The following is a 20,915-nucleotide window of genomic DNA, read 5'->3' as shown; positions in this document are numbered from 1 at the left end:
GGGACAGCACAGCAGTAAGGAGGGATATTGAAAGGAGAAGACATGACTGCTTGTACTTGATTCAGTCCCTCCAGTGGAAGCAATAAATCCAGATCCTCGGGAAACCTGAATGAGCAGCATCACATCCTGTGGTCTTGTGGTGGTCTAGTAGCAGGTTGCAATGGCAAGACCAAAAGAAATAATTGAAGTGTATTGAGTGAGGCACCCTGTAGTGGTCAACATCAGATTGCAGTGTTCCTGGATGATGGCTACGGTCAGTGGTGGCTACTGTGCTTTCTGGAATTTGTGTAGCTGGTAGAAAGAAATGTATAGATGGCCACAGTCACAAACACATGTTGCCCACAGAACAGAATATGATGCTGAACATCCAAGTAACTGTGTACACAACTGTGCAGTTCTGGGCTGGAATGCCAGGGCCAAATTTCTCCTAGTAATAATGGCTAGTGTTCCACAGTGCTGGCCAAAGTGGGGAGTGTCTGCCAGGCTTCTATCTTCTGCAGTTGTTCATCTATAAGTATAGCTGTTCCCAATATGAAGACTGGTTTGAACACTGTGGTATTCACAGAACATGTTCCGAATGGAGATGCTTGGAATTTAAATCAAGCTATACATAGATTCAAGCTTCTGTGATCTTTGAACTGTATTACCCAGCCAGTTATAAGAGGACCTACAATTGAACATACAGGGTGTTTCAAAAATGACCGTTATATTTGAAACGCCAATACAAACTAAACGAGCAGTGATAGAAATACACCGTTTGTTGCAATATGCTTGGGACAACAGTACATTTTCAGGCAGACAAACTTTCGAAATTACAGTAGTTACAATTGTCAACAACAGATGGCGCTGCGGTCTGGAAAACTCTATAGTACGATATTTTCCACATATCCACCATGCGTAGCAATAATATGGCGTAGTCTCTGAATGAAATTACCCCGAAACCTTTGACAACGTGTCTGGCGGAATGGTTTCACATGCAGATGAGATGTACTTCTTCAGCTGTTCAATTGTTTCTGGATTCTGGCGGTACACCTGGTCTTTCAAGTGTCCCCACAGAAAGAAGTCACAGGGGTTCATGTCTGGCGAATAGGGAGGCCAGTCCACGCCGCCTCCTGTATGTTTCGGATAGCCCAAAGCAATCACACGATCATCAAAATATTCATTCAGGAAATTAAAGACGTTGGCCGTGCGATGTGGCCGGGCACCATCTTGCATAAACCACGAGGTGTTCGCAGTGTCGTCTAAGGCAGCTTGTACCGCCACAAATTCACGAAGAATGTCCAGATAGCGTGATGCAGTAATCGTTTCTGATCTGAAAAATGGGTCAATGATTCCTTTGGAAGAAATGACGGCCCAGACCAGTACTTTTTGAGGATGCAGGGACGATGGGACTGCAACATGGGGCTTTTGGGCTCCCCATATGCGCCAGTTCTGTTTATTGATGAAGCCGTCCACGTAAAAATAAGCTTCGTCAGTAAACCAAATGCTGCCCACATGCATATCGCCGTCATCAATCCTGTGCACTATATCGTTAGCGAATGTCTCTCGTGCAACAATGGTAGTGGTGCTGAGGGGTTGCCGCATTTGAATTTTGTATGGATAAAGGTGTAAACTCTGGCACATGAGACGATACGTGGACGTTGGCGTCATTTGGACCGCAGCTGCAACACGGCGACGGCGAACGGAAACCCGAGACCGCTGTTGGATCACCTGCTGCACCAGCTGCGCATTGCCCTCTGTGGTTGCCGTACGCGGTCGCCCTACCTTTCCAGCACGTTCATCCGTCACGTTCCCAGTCCGTTGAAATTTTTCAAACAGATCCTTTATTGTTTCGCTTTTCAGTCCTTTGGTTAAATTAAACCTCCGTTGAAAACTTCATCTTGTTGCAACAACACTGTGTTCTAGGCGGTGGAATTCCAACACCAGAAAAATCTTCTGTTCTAAGGAATAAACCATGTTGTCCACAGCACACTTGCACGTTGTGAACAGCACACGCTTACAGCAGAAAGACGACGTACAGAATGGCGCACCCACAGACTGCGTTGTCTTCTATATCTTTCACATCACTTGCAGCGCCATCTGTTGTTGAAAATTGTAACTACTGTAATTTCGAAAGTTTGTCCGCCTGAAAATGTACTGTTGTCCCAAGCATATTGCAACAAACGGTGTATTTCTATCGCTGCTCATTTAGTTTTTATTGCCGTTTCAAATATACCGGTCATTTTTGAAACAGCCTGTATATGGCAAACTATGGCTCTACTTGGAATTTTTCACATTAACAATCTTGCCTGCTCTCACTGTTCATATAGTTTATTAGTGATAGAAACATATTCTTACTACATGATTTGTATTATATAATTATTGTATAGTATGACAGATACCAAGCCTACAGAAAGAGAATGAAAATTTGAATGACGGAATGGACAGTTCATAGTTTTGTGAAAAAAAATAAAGTAAATGGCACAAGGCAGTTTTGAATATGGCTCACCCATTTTACAGTCCAACATCGTGACCACTTAATCACGTCACTGCAGCATTCTATATTTCTTCATTATTAAACTTGTTAAGCTGGCACTGTTCACTGTTTCTATTTTGCTTCTTTTTTCATAGTTCAGTACACCTTGTTCCTCTTTTCATGTTTGATCTGTGTCCAGTTTTTGATGGGCTATCCACTGAGCCATCTTACCACTAAATCTGAGAGGGGAGCAATGGGGAGTTTCCCTTGTTAAAATTAAGTCTCATATTTCACTTGCCTGACTCTGTGTTACAGTGCTAAGATTCATACAGTCTCCTGTTCTTTCATTCCCTCTTTCCCTTTTTTTCTATTTGTTCGTTTTACAGCAAAAAAATAGATGCATCTGTCACAAAAATGCCACAGCTAATGTGGGAAAAAGACTATGAACTAGTGGCACAAACCCAAGTATGCATTTCTGTCGTAAAATGTAGGCTGTCAGCATGTCTAATGGTTTTTAATTTTTTATTTTTTTTATTCATGATGCCTATAATTACAGCAGTATTATTGTGTTTTTTAACAACCAGTTACTGTTTTCTTCCCCTTCTGAACAGAACCCATATCTCTAGTGTTCCAGCTGATTGTTAACATTATAGCAATATCCAATATTTCAAGAACTAATGATTTTGTGAGTAGTAGATGTATCTATAAAGTTTGTGACTTTTTAGCAAATCTCTAACTTATCGGATGTGCATTTAATCAGTCTTGCCCTTAGCTGCATTTGCAATTTATCTTTCTTAACTACTTTAATTTCCTCCTGTAAATACTTCTGACATTATTTCTGTACTCTTCTATTTTAACTGCATTCCCACTCCAACTAAATTTAGAATCTTCAACTAACACAATTTAGTGTTGAGATAATTAACTCCGAAAGTACTAGTTACTTTTAAGTTACCTCTACAATCATGTGCGTGCTTACAGATGTCATTCAGTACTGTCACTTGTTATTTTCATTGACTTGATATTTGGATCTTTGGAAGCATCTATCTGCAGATTACACTTTGCAGCAGTTTATTTGGTCTTAACATATTTTGAAGCAGTACCAGTGAAATGCAAAACAGTTATTATTTGAGTGATATTTTTTTCCTTCTTTTCTTTTTGTTTCTGCATTTTTCTGTTGAGACGTAAGGCAAAAGGTGCATGACAATTTTGCTTTTCAATGTTTCAGCCCCATTCATGCAAAAGAAAATGCAGACTGCATCACTGGTTTCAACATTGTGTGGTATGTTGGAGTTGGAAAAAGACTAAAGACATGATTTTTCCACTGTCATATCTGTTCATAGTTATTCCCCTTTGTCATTTCTGTTCAATGATTCTCTGTTTCTATTTAGAAATTATTTACAAACAAATTTAAATTAAATATTTTAAAATGATTTTTTGCCTATTAATTTAATTAATATTTATTTGTGTGACTTAATTTCCTTGTTTTAATTTAATCTGTAATAAGTTTCGTTTTTTGTTGATGGTACACATTCCAAAAAGACAAGATAAAGATCACTAAGTGCATGCCACAAACCACATTCTTATCTTGCCTCTCTCTTTATTGAAGAACACGCGCATTGATGTTTCAGAAAACCATTTCTCTTCCATGGCTTACAAGAATGAGACCTCTTTGTAACCACACTCTGTTACATAACAGATCAACAACATAAATTGTCATGCAAATGATGATTTTTCCTTAATGTTTGTCAAATTTTCAACTTGTTTCAGTTTCTGTAATAATTTTGGGATATTTATGTTGTACGTACTCAATTGATGCAAAGTAATTCATTGCAAGTGGAATGCTTTTTTATAAATATTAAAATATGAAGTGATTTTAATAGCCTCTTTTAGCTTCATTCCTGAAAAATAATATTATATATAATGGGATAATAGGACCCCTGTGGCAACAATTTCACTTAACAAAAGTATGCTACTTACAGACATAAATATCTGAAACAATGCAGTTTTTTAGTGAATAGAATGACTAAAAACATCTGTTAATCATTACGCAAATGACATAATTGTTAGTTCTCCACATCTGCATTTTTGTTCACCTAGCAGATCACAAATCTTCACAATTTGATAAATCCCTCCACAACTGCATATTTATTTGCAATGCTGCATGCATTGATGAAGAAGAGTCTACTAGTCTTGTTTTGAGTTCTTGTTTCAAAAATTTCTCCCATGACCATGTTTTTGATATTTCTTTCTTAGTAATCATTATCAGAATTGATTGTAGCTCTCCTTTCTTCATTGTATTCACATGAATAAGTTTTATTTTGAGAGACCCAGAATTTAACTTTGTTGTAATAAATTTTAATTAAAATTGCTAATGTTAAGATGTAAGCTGCCAGAATTTGGAAAAGTGGATTAGTTCAAAGTTGAGGTAATACAGGGGTTGCCATAAAATTTGTTGTTGAGATGATAACATGATAGGAGATTCCAAATTAGGACTTATATACAGAGTGATATTGCTAAATGATGACAAACTGAAATTGTGCGAGGTACACTTATTTGAAGGTGGAGATAAAAGATGTTTGTCAGTGTAGGTTTCAATGATCAAAGTCCACCTCCATAGCTGAATACTCAGTGCATGCAACTGGCTGTGATTCCGGTCCAAGTTGGGGATTTTATCCGTTCAGGGACTGGGAGTTGGGCTTTCCTCATTATCATCAATGCACAAGATACTGAAGTGGTGTCAAATAAAGGTGCACTAGATGGTCAAAGAACCCCAGATTGGCTTTCCCATATTATCATTTTATTTCATTTCAGTGATTAAAAGCACACATGAGAAGACAGCAGGCAAATGAGAATTTTCTGTCTGTGCTAGTGTTTTAGCAGCACACTTGAGAGGGCAGTTAGCAGGAGCACCCTCATGTAGTAGCCACGTCATCCTTACCACTAAAGGCATGTAGTCCCACCAGGGGGTCTGGGTCACCCACACCAATTGCAAATACGCCTTGACTGTGAGGTTTTGCAGAAGGATAACTGGTTCAAAGAGATACTCGCCAATAATTTCCATCCACACAATGAAGCTGAACTGGTGCTGGTGGTTTGCTGCCAACAGACTAAGGGGATTCTTCTTAGCCCAAAAGTGAGTTTTGTGATGGCTGATGATTTTGCCATTAATGGTGGCCTGTGCAATCAACCAGTGACAAAACAGTTGCCACAGTGGCAAGTCAATAGGTAATAAGGTTTGCATGCATTTTTAGTGATATAGATGGAGAATATTCCACATGCTTGCCTGGCTTACCTCATGCTGGTGGTCCACGTGCCTGGTGCTGATATCAGGGTCACGGTCAAAAGATCTTCCATCTCCACCTTCGCATGGTTGTAGAATACCCCTGAGTCCATATGAACGTTTTTACTCCTTATCCCCTCTGCTATATCTTTTTCATGCAGTTTGTGGCCATTTATCAAAATTCTCTCTCTCTCTCTCTCTCTCTCTCTCTCTCTCTCTCTCTCTCTCTCTCTCTGTGTGTGTGTGTGTGTGTGTGTGTGTGTGTGTGTGTGTGTGTGTGTGTGTGTACGTACACTTAAGATCCAATTGAAGACCTCAACTAATATAGATCAGAACAGTGAAAATGTAGTCACATATACATTTTTAATTTGTAAATTTACCAGTTTCTACCTAGCAGTTATAAAAATGCTTTTTACTTTAGAGATAATTTTCCTCTGCTTCTTCAGTATTTACACTGAAACCCCAGAGAAATTGGTATAGGTGTGCATAGTCAAAATACAGAGATATGTTAACAGGCAGAATACAGCACTGCAGTCGGCAACACGTATATAAGACAACAAGTGTCTGGTATTATTGTTAGATCAGTTATTGCTGTTGCTTTGGCAGGTCATCAAGATTTAAATGAGTCTGAACATGGTTTATAGTCAGCACATGAGTGATGGGACACAGCATCTCCAAGGTAGTGATGAAGTGGGAATTTTCCCTTACAGCCATTTCATGAGTGTATCAAGAAAATCAGGAATCCAGTAAAACATCAAATCTCTGACATCACTGCAGCTGGAAAAACATCCTGCAAGAATGGGACCAATGATGACTGAAGAGAATTGTTCAAGATCTTCTGTCACAGAAGTGCAACCCTTCCACATATTCCTGCAGATTTCAATGCCGGGCCATCAACAAGCATCATCATGTGAACCATTCGACAAAACATCACCACTATGGGCTTTTGGAGCCACAGGCCCACTCATGTACCCTTGATGACTGCACCTTGTCTCGGCCTCAACACTGACATTGGACTGTTGATGACTGGAAACATGTTGCCTGGTCAGACGAATCTCATTTCAAATTGTGTTGAATGGATGTGTACAGGTATGGAAACAATCCCATGAATCCATGGACCCTGCATGTCAGTGGGTGCTGCTCACGCTGGTGGAGACTTTGTAGTGATGTGTGTAATTGGAATAATAAGGGACACCTGATATGTCTATATATGACTCTCTGACAGGTGAATGTATGTAAGCCACCTGTCTGATCACCTGCATCTGTTCATGTCCATTGTGTATGTCGCCAGACTTAGGCAATTCCATCATGACAATGCAACACCCCACACATCTGGGACTGCTACAGAGAGGATCCAAGAAAACTCTTCTGAGCTTAAACACTTCCACTGGCCACCAAACTCCCCAGATATGAACATTATTGACCATATCTTGGATGCCTTGCAACGTGCTGCTCAGAAGAGATCTCCACCCCCTCATACTCTTATGCATTTATGGACAGCCCTGCAGGATCCATGGTGTCAATTCCATCCAGCGTCTCTTCAGGGATTAGTCAAGTCCATGCAACGTCGTGTTGTGGCACTTCTGTGTGCTCGCTTGGGCCCTACATGATATTAGGCAGGTGTACCAATTTCTTTGGCTCTTCAGTGTAGGTACATCTATGTATACTATTCTTAAGACCCCCAAATATAAAACTATAATTTTCATAGGTTAGCAGTTTCTCTGTCTTTCCATCAACCCCTTTTTAATGAATGAGTCAAAGTGAAACCACAAACTGTTTTCTCGAATAAAAATTGTTGTTTTTTCTGCTTTGCTTCAATGTTTGACATGTACTTCTTTACTTTGCAGCAGCAAGTGAGCAAGACAATCTCACGCCTGTAGGTAGTCCTATTGTTCTTCAAAGGAGAGGGTCGGTCTACGGAGCCAATGTGCCTATGATAACAGGTACCTGCAGTACTCAGTATGATATGAAATTATATTGTGGGCTGTGTATTCTATTCTTGAAGACATAATGTTATCATTAAAAAAGAATACAAATAACTTTTTAATTGATATAGGAATATAACTAATACTTTCATCCAGAGGAATTTGTAGAATATCATGATGTGTTGTATTGTAGTGTGGAATGAACTGTTTCACCTGTTACATTTTTTCAGAGCTAGTAAATGACAGCAATGTGCAGTTCCTGGACCAAGATGATGATGACGATCCTGACACAGAGCTTTATCTTACACAGCCTTTTGCCTGTGGTACTGCATTTGCTGTTAGCGTCCTTGACTCTCTTATGTCTACTGTAAGTACCAGTCTGATATTTAGCCATCTAGTGTTCTTTATGTTAAGGTCTGGCAAGCATAATTTGAGAATTTATGGATGAATTAAACCAAAACGTTTTGCTAGCAGAAAATTGCCACTCTCTAGATGACTTGTATGTTATTCAAGAGTTAACCAGAGAGTAACTTACTTAATTAAATAAAAATTTTAAAAAAGATGAAAGGATACATTTTTATAACATACATAACTCCATATAAATTAAAACACTTATCTTATTAGTACACCAGCTTGTTAATTCCGTTGTCATAAAATATTGCCATCTGATACTTCAACTAGGAATGGATACATCCATGCACTTCCTCATCATCGCCAAAGCACTGTGTTGCAAGTGCAGACCTTTGCATGTGGAAACAAGTGAAAATTGCTCAGAGCAAGACCTGAACTGTGCAATGGATGACCATAATGCTCCCATGCGAGACCATCCAAGTTCCATTAAGTTCTAACTGCTGTGTTGGGTCATGCATTGCATTAGAGGGAAAACCATGGAATGCAGCTTTCCTCAATGCTTTTTCTGTTTCAGTCTTCTTAATTACTGTAAAATTCTGCCCTATCATTATTTATTATTTGACCACATTCTAGGAAATCCATCATAAGCATGCTCTCTCTGTCCCTAAAAAACAGCTGCCTTGATCTTTCTTGATGACAGTGTTTGCAAACAGTTCCTTAGTTTTCTGGTAGAACTCATGTGATTCCACTCCATACACTGTTGTTTTGTCTCACAAATCATGAAATGTGTCCAAGACTTGTCTCCTATTACATCGCAATGTAGAAGTGCTTCACCATGTTCATTGTAAGCCTCAAGAAATTTCAAAGCAGCAACTGTGCAATGCTTTATGTGGTCTTCTGACAAGAGCTTTGATTCTCAAGTGGCATAAGATCTTGCATCACAACACTCAACAACAAAGTTCATGAAATTTGAGAAATCTTCACTGAGAGACCCACAATTGTGAAACACCTGTTTTGCAAATCTTTTTGTCTATTTTCTCCACCAGTCCAACATGCTTGTCTGCTGACTTCATACTTCCTCATGAATGTTAGTTCAGTCATTATTAAACATGATGCACCATTGTATCACTCCAGTTTCACTCATTACATTGTTTCCATACACTTACAGAGTTCCCAATAAATTTCAATTGATCTCAGGTTTCTGACAAACAAGAACCTAATAACTGATAACACTTCACAGCTTGAAGGGATTTTCTATTGCAGTGCACATTTTAAACATTCACAATGAATGAAGCAGAGGCGACATGCTCTGCCAGCAACGAGTGAAGCAGGGGCAACGTGGCCTGTGAACAATCACAACCTTGTATGTAATAAGTCAGTAGACATTCTGACATCAAGGTAGGGATGCTAGCACCATCTTTCACCATGCAGTGGCAAAACATAAGTTACTCTCTGTATAGCTCTTGTATAAAGTGATATTTTCGTGTGTTTACCAGTGGCCACTTACTTTTAAATCCATTGATGTGGTTCGCTCATTAAGATAGTCTGATCTCACTGTGCATTTTCTCACCTGGTAAACATGTTACCTGATTATTTTTTGTACTGTGTCATATTGTTACAGTTTCTACAACAAAGGATAGAAATCTTTACTTGCAGATAATTTCCAGTGACAACCACTTCAGCTGTAATTAAAATAAAACTATGAACATTGATTCAAGCATTTACACATACATTAGTAAACTGATGTCCTATTACTTAAATGCAGAAAAGCTGCTAATTTAATAAAAGGTGTCAGTTTTTAATATTAATGTTGATACTGCTTCATCCGGCATTAAATCCTTTTGACTATGCTCTAAAGCAGGAAATATAACTGTGTTATAGGCATTACAAAATTCTTTTTGCACATTTCTGAGTGCATAAGTATTCAACAAGCTCTCATCTGACTTTATGTAAGAGATTATGAATACCTACCAGTTCAAAAGAAAATTCCCCCTTGTTTGTGATGTTACATCTCCTAAACTAGATGTCACATCTCCTGAACTGTGTGTCATACTGTGATGTGTTTCTACAGGTACATTCAGTAGTGTATGTGGCTACAAAGAAGTAATAAATTAAAATGCCCTGCCTGATGCTAAAGTTTTACTGCATGGATAGTAAAAATGTAGTAAACACTAAACTTTTTTCCTTTCATTATTTTTTGTAGGTTGTCAGTGATAAAAAGTTTCAAAAATGTTTGAAATTATACATAAAGCTTATTGGACATCACTAATTGCTTTTGTTTTCAAACTCAGCATGAGCTGTAGTCTGGATAATTTGCACACCATGAGTTGTACAACGTCAAGACATATACACATTCTCTAAGTTTAATACCTGACATGCTGTGTCAAATCTTAATGACAACTTTTGAAAATTTTAAATTTGGTCAGTAATTATATAAAAACTGAAAATCAATTTTTTGTTGTTTCTGGAAGCTGTTAGATAGGCGTCCTAGAACTGCATCCGGGTAACTTTTTTAGTGATTTAGTAACACAGATAAGAATATTTTTTAGTATTATGATAAACACTAAAAATATTAATTTCAATTAATAGTCAATAGGACATTTTAACTGATAAGATTAAGACACAATGCATTGGTCACATCCATGTGTGAATGCCTCTCTTTTGTAAGAAGTTCTCCTAGCTCTACAATAGCACATTCCACAGAATGGTTCATACAGTGTTTACCATACCACTGGAAGAGTTATACAATATTCACATTGGTGTGACAAGCATTTTCAGTGATATGCTTGACTTCGTTATCAATCGTATAATTGAGCTTATGGTCCAAACTGTTGCTTCCACTTTCTACTGTAATTACATTGTCTCCTTTTCCAAGAATAGTTCAAAAACTGTTTGGTATTTAAATTGTTGAGTTTTCATCACCTATTGCAAACCATGAGTGTGCTTAAAACATTTGCACACAGAGCTCACACAGTCTCAGGTTAGATAGTTTGCCTAAAGACCTCACTCACTGAAAGACAGTGTTCAGGGAAAATGGATTTTCTACCTGGCCGATTAACAGGGTGCTATTAGTTAAAACCAAGAGCCAGAAAATGGTTAAAGAGGAGAACACACCAGCAAAATCTTTAACTTTTCTTCCTTTTAAGGGGATTATTTTATTAAAGATAACAAGAATCCTCCATAGATTTCAAGTGAAAATGATTTTCCATCCCCCACTTGACATTGCAGACCTTTTAGGATCATTAAAGGATGAATTGTTATTGTAGAGGGCCAAAATTTACAAAATACTTTGCCAATTTTGTATGGCTAATGTAGGTCAGTCCACAAGCACTGTGGGGGGGGGGGGGGGGGGGGATGCTGCACTGGACATTAATACTGCACTCACCTTTTACATCCAAGCAAGTCAGCTGTTGCCAAGCATTATAATTCCATTAGACATTTGATGGAGTCTGATAAAACTATGATTCTGGCCCACAGTAATGTCTTTTTGTGACTCCTTTATTAAAGAATCTGTGGAAATAAACTTGACAGAAAATCTGGTGAACCACGATAGTGGCTAGCCATTGGACAGTACTTGGAACCTCCATCATCTCCATAATTTGCTCTAACTGTAGACGACAGACTTTGCTGATGACTGTGGTGAGCAGTAATGCAGTGGCCAGCTGAGTTCTGTGGCTCCAGCAGTGATGACATTGCCGCCAGGTAGTGTGGTCCATCTGTCAACTTGATTTTGATGCATGTGCATAATACCCACAGCATGCTATTCATTGCAGAATTGAGGATATCTTTGTCGGTCTTCAATGCCTGAGGAAAAGTTGCAGGTTCCAGTGTGAAATATCATGAAATGTATTGATGGCAACTGGCTTTGAGCCTGAAATTTGTTGGAGGATGAGCAGTGATGGTTTTCTCCATTACATATAAAACATTTTTACAAAACCTTCCGAACGAGCTACTTTTTCTCCTTCTTCATACTATTATCAATGATGTCCAAAGTTTGGATTGTGTCTTACGCTTATCAGCAGTACTTAATATTTCACCTCCAGAAGGAAAGTCTGGGAAGCGATTCTTTTCATAATTTTATAATTTTTGTAAGTGAAAGTTTCTTCTATTTCCTCTTCAGTAGGGTTATTGTACTGAAATTTCTTATTACCCTCTCTCACTTTCAGTGTGCTGAATGCGCAACGATAACATTCCAAGCCTTCTAACATATGATTTTTGTAAAATTATTAGTAATATTTTTTTACCACAATATATGGGCCATAATATCTAAGTTGCTGAGGAGAGAGATTTTTAACACATTTCATTTGTTAATTTAAATTTGCCCACTATATCAATATACACTCTGTTAAACAGATAATCTTGTTCGGATTTTTAGACATATTTCAACCAGAATGCACTGACACTCATCCGTTCACTAATAACTGGTGGTGCTACTCCTGAGTTAGAGCTTATTTTGGCAGAAGGTGCAGGCCTGAGGGGAGGTTACAGGTATGTATATGCATTAGTTTTGATCTTTTCAGTTCAAAATTATTGTATTCGCTAAGTAAAAATGGAAATAAAAAACAAAAATTAGTGTTAAATACTTTTCAGTACTGTATGCTAATTTAAGCTTCTTAATTATTTTCACATTTGCAGTACGGCAGACAGTTTGTCAAACAGAGATAGGTGCAGAGTGGGTCAGATATCTTTGTATGATGGACCTCTAGCTCAGTATGGTGAGACTGGAAAGTATGGTGACCTGTTTGTAGCTGCACTGAAGTCTTATGGCATGCTTTGTATTGGGCTGTACAGGTAGGCATACTTTTAATTAGTATTTATTTTTAACATTATATGTAGTTTAGCATTTGTTGCATTAGTTGCAACTGTGTCCCACATTAGAAGCATTTTTAGTTACTTGTACCTTCTTTTTCTTGCAGTAATATTTTCCTCCAAAAAATAGTGTATATTTATGATTTAATTGTTTTTTAGAGTTCCATGCATTAGTCAGTAAAAATGGAACCTTTATAGGATCACCTTGTTGTTCCTCTGTCAAAAAGTTTGTCAGTCTGTCTTTTTTTCCAGCTGTTAAAATCCCTTTTTTTCAGGAATGGGTAGATGTATGAAGTTGAAATTCGTGTTAAGTACTAATGTCTAGACTCCCTTGGCAATGTAAAAAGTTTAAGCTTCTAAGTCACTGCCATCAAAAGATATGGCTGCCATGTCACTTATTGTGGTACTTACAAACTCAGTCATCAAAACCTATGGGTGAAGTATTTGTATACATGTTGAGGGCCTGATGGCCTAGCAGTAAATCGTGCCAGGAAACCGAGACATGAAGGAATCAAATCTCAATCAGATGACGGATTTTTCACTCTTTGTTGTTAACCTAGTCATCACATCTGAACAATATGAGCAGTCACAAGGAACAACATGGTTCAGATACAACATTAAACGGTATGTCACATTTCCCTAGTTGGATAACTGAGATAGGTTAGGGACATACTTGTTGCCAAAGAGGCATCCAATAGAAAGACCTGCACCAGGCTGCAGAGCCACATAAAATTATCATTATTATTATCTATATATGAATATAACAGGGGGAAACATTCCACGTGGGAAAAATATATCTAAAAACGAAGATGATGTAACTTACCAAACAAAAGCGTTGGTGTGTTGATAGACACACAAACAAACACAAACACACACACAAAATTCAAGCTTTCGCAACCCACGGTTGCTTCATCAGGAGATGGAAAGACAAAAGGATGTGGATTTTAAGGGGGAGGGTAAGGAGTCATTCCAATCCCAGTAGTGGAAAGACTTACCTTAGGGGGCAAAGGACAGGTATACACACCAACACACACACACACACACACACACACACACACACACACACATATATATATATATCCATCCACACATATACAGGCACAAGCAGACATATGGCATATGTCTGCTTGTGTCTGTATATGTGCGGATGGATATGTGTGTGTGTGTGTGTGTGTGTGTGTGTGTGTGTGTGTGTGTGTGTGTGTGTGTGTGTGCGAGGGTATACCTGTTCTTTTATCCTCCTAAGGTAGGTCTTTCTGCTCCCGGGATTGGAATAACTCCTTACCCTCTCCCTTAAAACCCACATCCTTTCATCTTTTCCTCTCCTTCCCTCTTTCCTGATGAAGCAACCGTGGGTTGCGAAAGCTTGAATTTTGTGTGTGTGTTTGTGTTTGTTTGTGTGTCTATCAACATACCAACACTTTCGTTTGGTAAGTTACATCATCTTCGGTTTTAGATTTATTATCTATATACATATATAAGTTTGTGCAGAACTCTCTGAACTCAAGCCTTATTCACAGTTGTCCAGTTTTTCACCATAATATCAGCATGCAAGACACTGCTAATTTTCATCCATACATATCAGTTTATAACTATCCTGTCATATTTACCATGTAATATATTTCTGGGCATTATTAGAGTTATGATTAAGTCTTTTTGCCCCATATGTCAGGGACTAAAATAACCACGTTTTAGTGGTATGTACGAGCAGCAATATTAAGTGTATTTACTGCCTTCACTCTACATTTATATTGCTACAGGGTGTATATGACCCGGGACAACCGGGAGATCTGGGAAATACCCGGGAATTTTTTCATCTGGGAGAAAACCGGGAAAAACCCGGGAATATTTTAGAATTCCAGGAACTTTTCATTGTTTTAGTTTTCAGTTAATTATTTGTAATTTTGACTGGTAAGAACCGATACTCTAACAAAGGATATTACTGTATCCCGCTACTGCAGAATAATACTGCAGCGACAAAATATGAACTAGAGAATAAAACTTAAATTTCATAGGAAAAACGCCATAAAAAAAAGAAAACAGTTCTCATACAACAATTTGCCAACAGCAAAATGTGTTTAAAAGGTTTTGGAAGACTATGCATTGCTTTGTGACAACGAATTACCTCTGATGAGCATGACGTCACAACTGTTTACATTAGATTCATGTAAGCAGTTACGAGCGGGATCATGCGCATGTGTAGTTGAGTCGCATATGACTAGTACCTCCTCCCGTTTCTGGCTACAAAAATGTTGCTGTTGGTTGTGTATGCAGCAAACTGGGGTATCTGAGCCGGGCGGCAATTTTGGTGGTGAGGGGGTCCAATTCGTATTGTCGAGGAAAAAAAACCTTGTTTCACAAAGCGCCAAGCAGTTAGCGCACGTTAGTCTATCGATTATTCAAATGATTTTGAAACTCATCCCTGTTGCTTTTTGAACACATTATAACTTGATTTCTGAATGAATCATAAGTTGATTTTTGAATGCGTGCAGAGTGTACGTGATGTCCATGCCAGGGGAATCCTCGTCGCATATAAAAATAAATTTCCCTGCCAACAAAAGGGGATTGGGCTATTAGAGCTGAGCGGAATAAAGCTGAACGGGTGAAAGCTGTTTGTTTATATGATTGATTGGTTATGCGAATGATTATCATTATTATAATTACTAGCGAAGTCCATAGATCCAGACTACCAGAGTGGAAATAAACGACTAACAGGAATAACAGGTAAGAAAGATTACGTTATCTTCTCGGTGTATCCAAGAAAATGAAATTTTGACAGAAAACTTTTGACCAGATCGCTGCAGTAGAAAGGGCAAGTTGTACATTTCCTGGCTAGCAGCCGCTTAAGTTCTATTCTGGGAGAAGAGTGGAAAATGCATTGTACGAACACGCAATAACGCCTAACCAGAGAATAATTGTTGGATAACTAAACCGGTGATTCTGGCAGGGTTAGTGAAGTTAACTGGAGAATGAATGAGCTTTGACAATGATAGGAATAGTTACAGAATTAGTGATGAGAAGATAGTTTGTTAGAATGAGGAAGGAGAAGAAACGGGGACATCACACAGATTATGGAATAATATGACGATTCCAAATTTATACAAAAATTTCGTACTACTACTCTTCGATCTCGTGCTTCAAAAACTGGAGTGTATGAATGAAATGTGAAACTATTTCCTAAAATAAAGCTTTTTGCTTGTAGTAGGCCAAATAGGCTTTTCATATTGGTACTTCGTGAATTAGATTCTGTTATTATAAAAATGACAATTATTTCCAAAACAGTCTCGCTTATTTGGTGTGTGTTACAGTTGCTGCAATATTAGAAAGACCTGTTTTCTTTTGTCTAGCATCGAGAAACCACACCAGTCTTGGGTACTATTTGCATTAACAGCTTTTTTCAGTATTAGACAACAACATTTAGAATTTTCATGTAGCAAAACGTTTAACGAACTTTGATGAGGTAATAGATTCTTTCGCAGAAAGGAAAGCACATCATGTAAAGCTGTACCAAGGTTAGAGAGAGAAAGAAAAACGCTAAGACTTAAGGACTGAAGAAATGCGTACTGTCTTGCTTGTCTCTTGTCGTACCTGGTTTTATGTATCCTGTATTTCACAGAGCGAGGTGGCGCAGTGGTACGCACACTGGACTCGCATTTGGGAGGACGGCAGTTCAATCCCGCGTCCAGCCATCCTGATTTAGGTTTTCCGTTATTTCCCTAAATCTCTTCAGGCAAATTCTGGGATGTTTCCTTTGAAAAGGGCACGTTCGACTTCCCTCCCCATCCTTCCCTTATCCGATGAGACCGATGGCCTCGCAGTTTGGACTCCTCCCCCGAAACAACCCAACCCTGTGTTTCATTTTATGCCACACAGAACAGTAAGTTATTATCTAATAGGCAATAAAGAGTCCAAATTTTCTGAAGAGTTCTTGTTCTTCCAGTTACAAATAATCCCATGCAGTATTAACAGAGAGGGTTTCTTTTATAAAAAAAAGAGGGCATTATGTCAAACCGGCCGACTGGGAGCAGGAGAAGCACCTCGGGACATTTTAATTTCCACTGTCCTGATATAGTTTGATGGCATCCATTACAAAATATACACATTTGAGTTCCACAATGCGAAGTACAGTGACATGTGGTAGAAGAATGCTATGTGAAGAGGAGTGGCACTGCACTTTGGCACACTTACGACCCAATAACACTTCTTACATTTTCTTGAAGTTTTATGCATCAGACTCTTCTGAAAGATGTGCACTACAAAATGAACCTATTATTGAAACGTCGTTTTTTAAAATTTTTTTGCATTCTATCTCAAATGCTCAAGAGGGGGGGGGGGGGGGGGGCGAAGGGCAGCAGCATCATCTAGTATTGCCCCGGTTCGAAATATCGTGGATCCGGGTCTGATGCGCAGAGCAGTCAGAGTTACAGTGGGGGGTTTACATTTAGTGATTTTGCTGTTGCCTCTTCGTTTATTGCTCTCACATCAAATGAAAAAAAAGTGATTTCTGTGGCTGGGAGCTATCAAGTGAATTAAAATACATTCACATGATTATGAAAGGCTGGAATATGTAGTTAGTTCCAGATCTTATTTTATTTCCACCTTTCTGACAGTCAAGCATTAATCATCTTTTAGAACAATGAAGTTATTTTTGCTTTTCCACTGAGGCAGCCAGTTTGTTTCAAATGAAATATTTAATTCCACACTATTGGCTAGTTTCAACTATTCACTGCATTTCAAGTGCATGTTTTCATCTTCTAGCACATATGGCATTATGCCATAATAAAGAAGCAAACAAGAGATAATACAATACTGGTACTCCAAGAAAATTTGCATCCCAAAAATCACAATGAAAAGCTTAATATTAGATTGAGGCCTACTTCGCTGAGAATCTGTACATATGAATGTGCAGTTTAACGCGAATTATTCATTTCAGTATGGTTCAAGAAATTCCGGCTCTTTTGGAGTATTCTCTGATGACTTCTTTCTTTTATGACATAATGTAAGATCTTTTAATGTTTTACACATACAAACACATGGGCTTTGTACGTCATCGTAGCTGCGCAAGTGCGGGGACACCTCTTATTTGGCACACTCTGCCAAATCGTGGAACAAATCTATTTGCAGCTGATCTTGGGAAAATATTGCGAATTGTGGTGTAAAAAGCGTTATTTTCAAAGTAAATTTCCTTTTGCGCAAGATAAACTATGTGCGAGAATGTACGATGCATTTCTGAAATCACAGAGCATTTGACTCTCATTTAAAAATCAACTCTTTGATGACAAGCCATCTAGAAGAATTTTGAACCCAGGTGATCAGAGATTTATTTTGGTATTAAATATTTTACTGGCACATTTGTGTGATGTGTCTTAAAGTGTAAAACATGCAAAAAAGATCAACATTATATGTAAAAGCTTAGTTTCACTAGTAACTTATTAATCTTTGGGACAAATATACTATATGAAAAGTTTGCTTTTCCTGTATCAGCACTGCATATATTAATATAAACCATGAACTTTTCCTCTTCGTATGTTTGCGCTACGTAAGTAATGTTGCTATTGGCTGACTACATCACGTGTCCTATGCTATGAATATCCGCTGTCATCGGCTGACGAGATATCATGATATGAGCTATGACTGGAGTACAAAATTGTATATCAATCTCGATTTCAATGCTTCGGAAAGTAACATGCGGTTTTTGGTGCAATTCAAATTTATACTTTCGTAATACAAAAATATGTAGCATATATGTTGCTGCACATGAGAGAACTTTCCAAAACGTGGTTTTTTCCCCCTGAGTTTCATTTTCTAAAGTGCCAGGAAATTCTAAGCCAATGTATAAAACCATAACCATTCAAATGACTAATAAATTTTACAGTTCTGTGGGAACGTATAGTTTCACTTAACACGGAAAAAGTGTATTTTCACACGGGAGAAAAATGTATTTTTAACCGGGAGATCCGGGAAAAATCCGGTAATTTTTTTTTCCTTGCCCACATATACACCCCGTGCTAAAGCCACTTCTTTATGTGTAGGAGCAGGTATTCTTTGTGCCACTATCATTTTCATCATTTTTTTGTTCCATTCACCAATGACGTTCAGGAAGAATGGCTGTTGGTGAACCTCTGTATGAGAACATATTTATCTGATCTTACTGTCATGTTCATTTCGCATGATATGTTTAAGAAGTGGTAGTATGTTTCTTGACTCTTCCTGGAGTATATGTTCTTGAAATATTAACAGTGAACCACCCCATGATGTATAGTAACTTTTTGTAAAACCTGCCGCTGAATTTGGCTGAGTCCTTACATGTTGTTTTCGCACTTACTATTTTTTATTTATTTAGTCCTTCAAATCCTATAAGTATAGAATATACACAGGGATATTGGACATGGTTAGGTATTTTCAAGAAAAAATACAGTTTGTATTGCAATCCTAAGGAGTAGATATTGATGTAATTTAGCAAAGATTTGTACATACAACAAGCATTACAGGCAACATACAAAGTAGAATATTAATAATACTAAAGGAGCTTATGACAAAATATATGACTGTTCCCTGGATCTACTTTATTGTGTATAAGCCCTACAATTTTCTGTCAATGATACTTCCCTACATACAACAAAGTCATTTTGAGATTGTCCCAAGGAGGTCATCCAGTGAAATCCTCCATCCAGAGTTAACAAAATATGGTTACAGTTTACAGATATATGCTAGTGGAGTCTCAAGAGCCATTAATTGGACATCTTTCAAGTGCAGAGACCACAGAAAATATGCTACAGGATCTCAGGATCTTTATGCTCATCAGATCAATTGTAAATGCAGTGAATATCACTGTCAATTGTCTTTACTTTTATTATGACCACAAGTAACCTATGAGATTACTTCACAAACAATTGCAGAACCTGCATAACTTTTCAGAACTGGAAGAAGAAGAAATATTCCCCATGTGGAAAAATATACTATGGAAGAGAAAAGTGGAAAAGTAGACACGTTTGCCAGAAGTTCGGATAATGTGCATCTTGTCACATAAAATTTCCTCTTTCCATTCAGCTGGTTTTTAAGACTTTTAACAATAGTAGCTCGATTATGAACGTTGGGCATAAACAATTTGTGTCGTGTAATTACTTATTCATCTAAGAAAATATATATATGGGGAGGGCGGCGTGGGGGCGGGGGTCAAAGGTGCTAGACCAGTCAAGCATGTGAGAACTATTCAGAAGAAAGATTTTTCTCTTGATTTCATTGCATGCCCTCCACTCAGCTCCTAATCCATCTGTAACTGTTAGGATGATCTGGAATTTTAAATACACTTTTTTCATGTTTGCTGACAAGAGAATAAGACATCAGATGTACTGAGCATGAGAACAGGTAAGCATCTGTGTATATGAAATAACAGATGCACAGAATGGGTTTCACACATCATATTGGCAAAAGATTATACACATGGTGAATAACAACTTGCAGATTTTAAATTAATAACATATTTTCCAGAGATAAATTAGATAAAGCTAATACAACACAGAATAGAGCATTGCCCTTTGAACCAGTTGCATCCTTCAACATAAGACCAACCCTTCTGCACCACTCATTGCAGCTCTGCCATCATGCTGCATTTATATTCAGACATGTGAAGCAGAAAGCAGCTCTATGTAAGTTGAAAGGGGATCGAGTTATAAAGTTTTGTTTGTTGTCTCATCTTATTACAGGTATCTTTTACTGTCAATGTACGTTTGTGAGAAGTTAAGTATTATTTCTGCACTTATCAGGACATCTTACAGAAATAACAAACACTTATCAGACACACTCTGTAGGCACCATATCACTGCCAAACTTTTAAAATGAATGAATTGGTAATAGACTGACAAAGCAGAATCAAATCCTGTACTCTACATCTTAAAGAGTACTCTTTTGAGGTATGCCACATTTAGGAATTTTTATTTATTTATTTGTTTGTTCTTCTGTTGTACAATGTAAATTGTATGGATGTCACCAGTGGTTGATACAATTGTTCTTTTTAAATAAAACACATAGATTCTTACATTTTTTGTAGTTATTATAATTAGTCCTATAGTATTTCCACTTATGTCATTTGTTG

The 20,915-nt window shown here is 37.8% G+C and overlaps 1 protein-coding gene across 7 annotated transcripts in view; it reads left to right on the top strand.

Annotated features, from left to right (window-relative positions):
• Window positions 1–20,915, top strand: part of LOC126336369 (calcium-activated potassium channel slowpoke) — a 1,528,406-nt gene that overhangs the window by 1,448,335 nt on the left and 59,156 nt on the right. For 5 of the 7 annotated variants that reach the window (XM_049999994.1, XM_050000004.1, XM_049999988.1 and 2 more), the window contains 4 exons: window positions 7,583–7,678; window positions 7,891–8,027; window positions 12,387–12,499; window positions 12,647–12,802. In XM_049999994.1, coding sequence (XP_049855951.1) covers window positions 7,583–7,678; window positions 7,891–8,027; window positions 12,387–12,499; window positions 12,647–12,802 — 502 coding nt within the window. Of the gene's footprint in view, window positions 1–3,680; window positions 3,735–7,582; window positions 7,679–7,890; window positions 8,028–12,386; window positions 12,500–12,646; window positions 12,803–20,915 lie in introns of all 7 variants that reach the window. The other 2 variants (XM_050000012.1, XM_049999979.1) reach the window with 1 other exon arrangement.

The sequence above is a fragment of the Schistocerca gregaria genome, chromosome 1, assembly GCF_023897955.1.
Source record: "Schistocerca gregaria isolate iqSchGreg1 chromosome 1, iqSchGreg1.2, whole genome shotgun sequence".
In the NCBI taxonomy this organism is placed as follows: domain Eukaryota; kingdom Metazoa; phylum Arthropoda; class Insecta; order Orthoptera; family Acrididae; genus Schistocerca; species Schistocerca gregaria.
The sequence above is the reverse complement of the archived record's forward strand: the minus strand, read 5'-3'. Positions and strand labels throughout refer to the sequence as shown.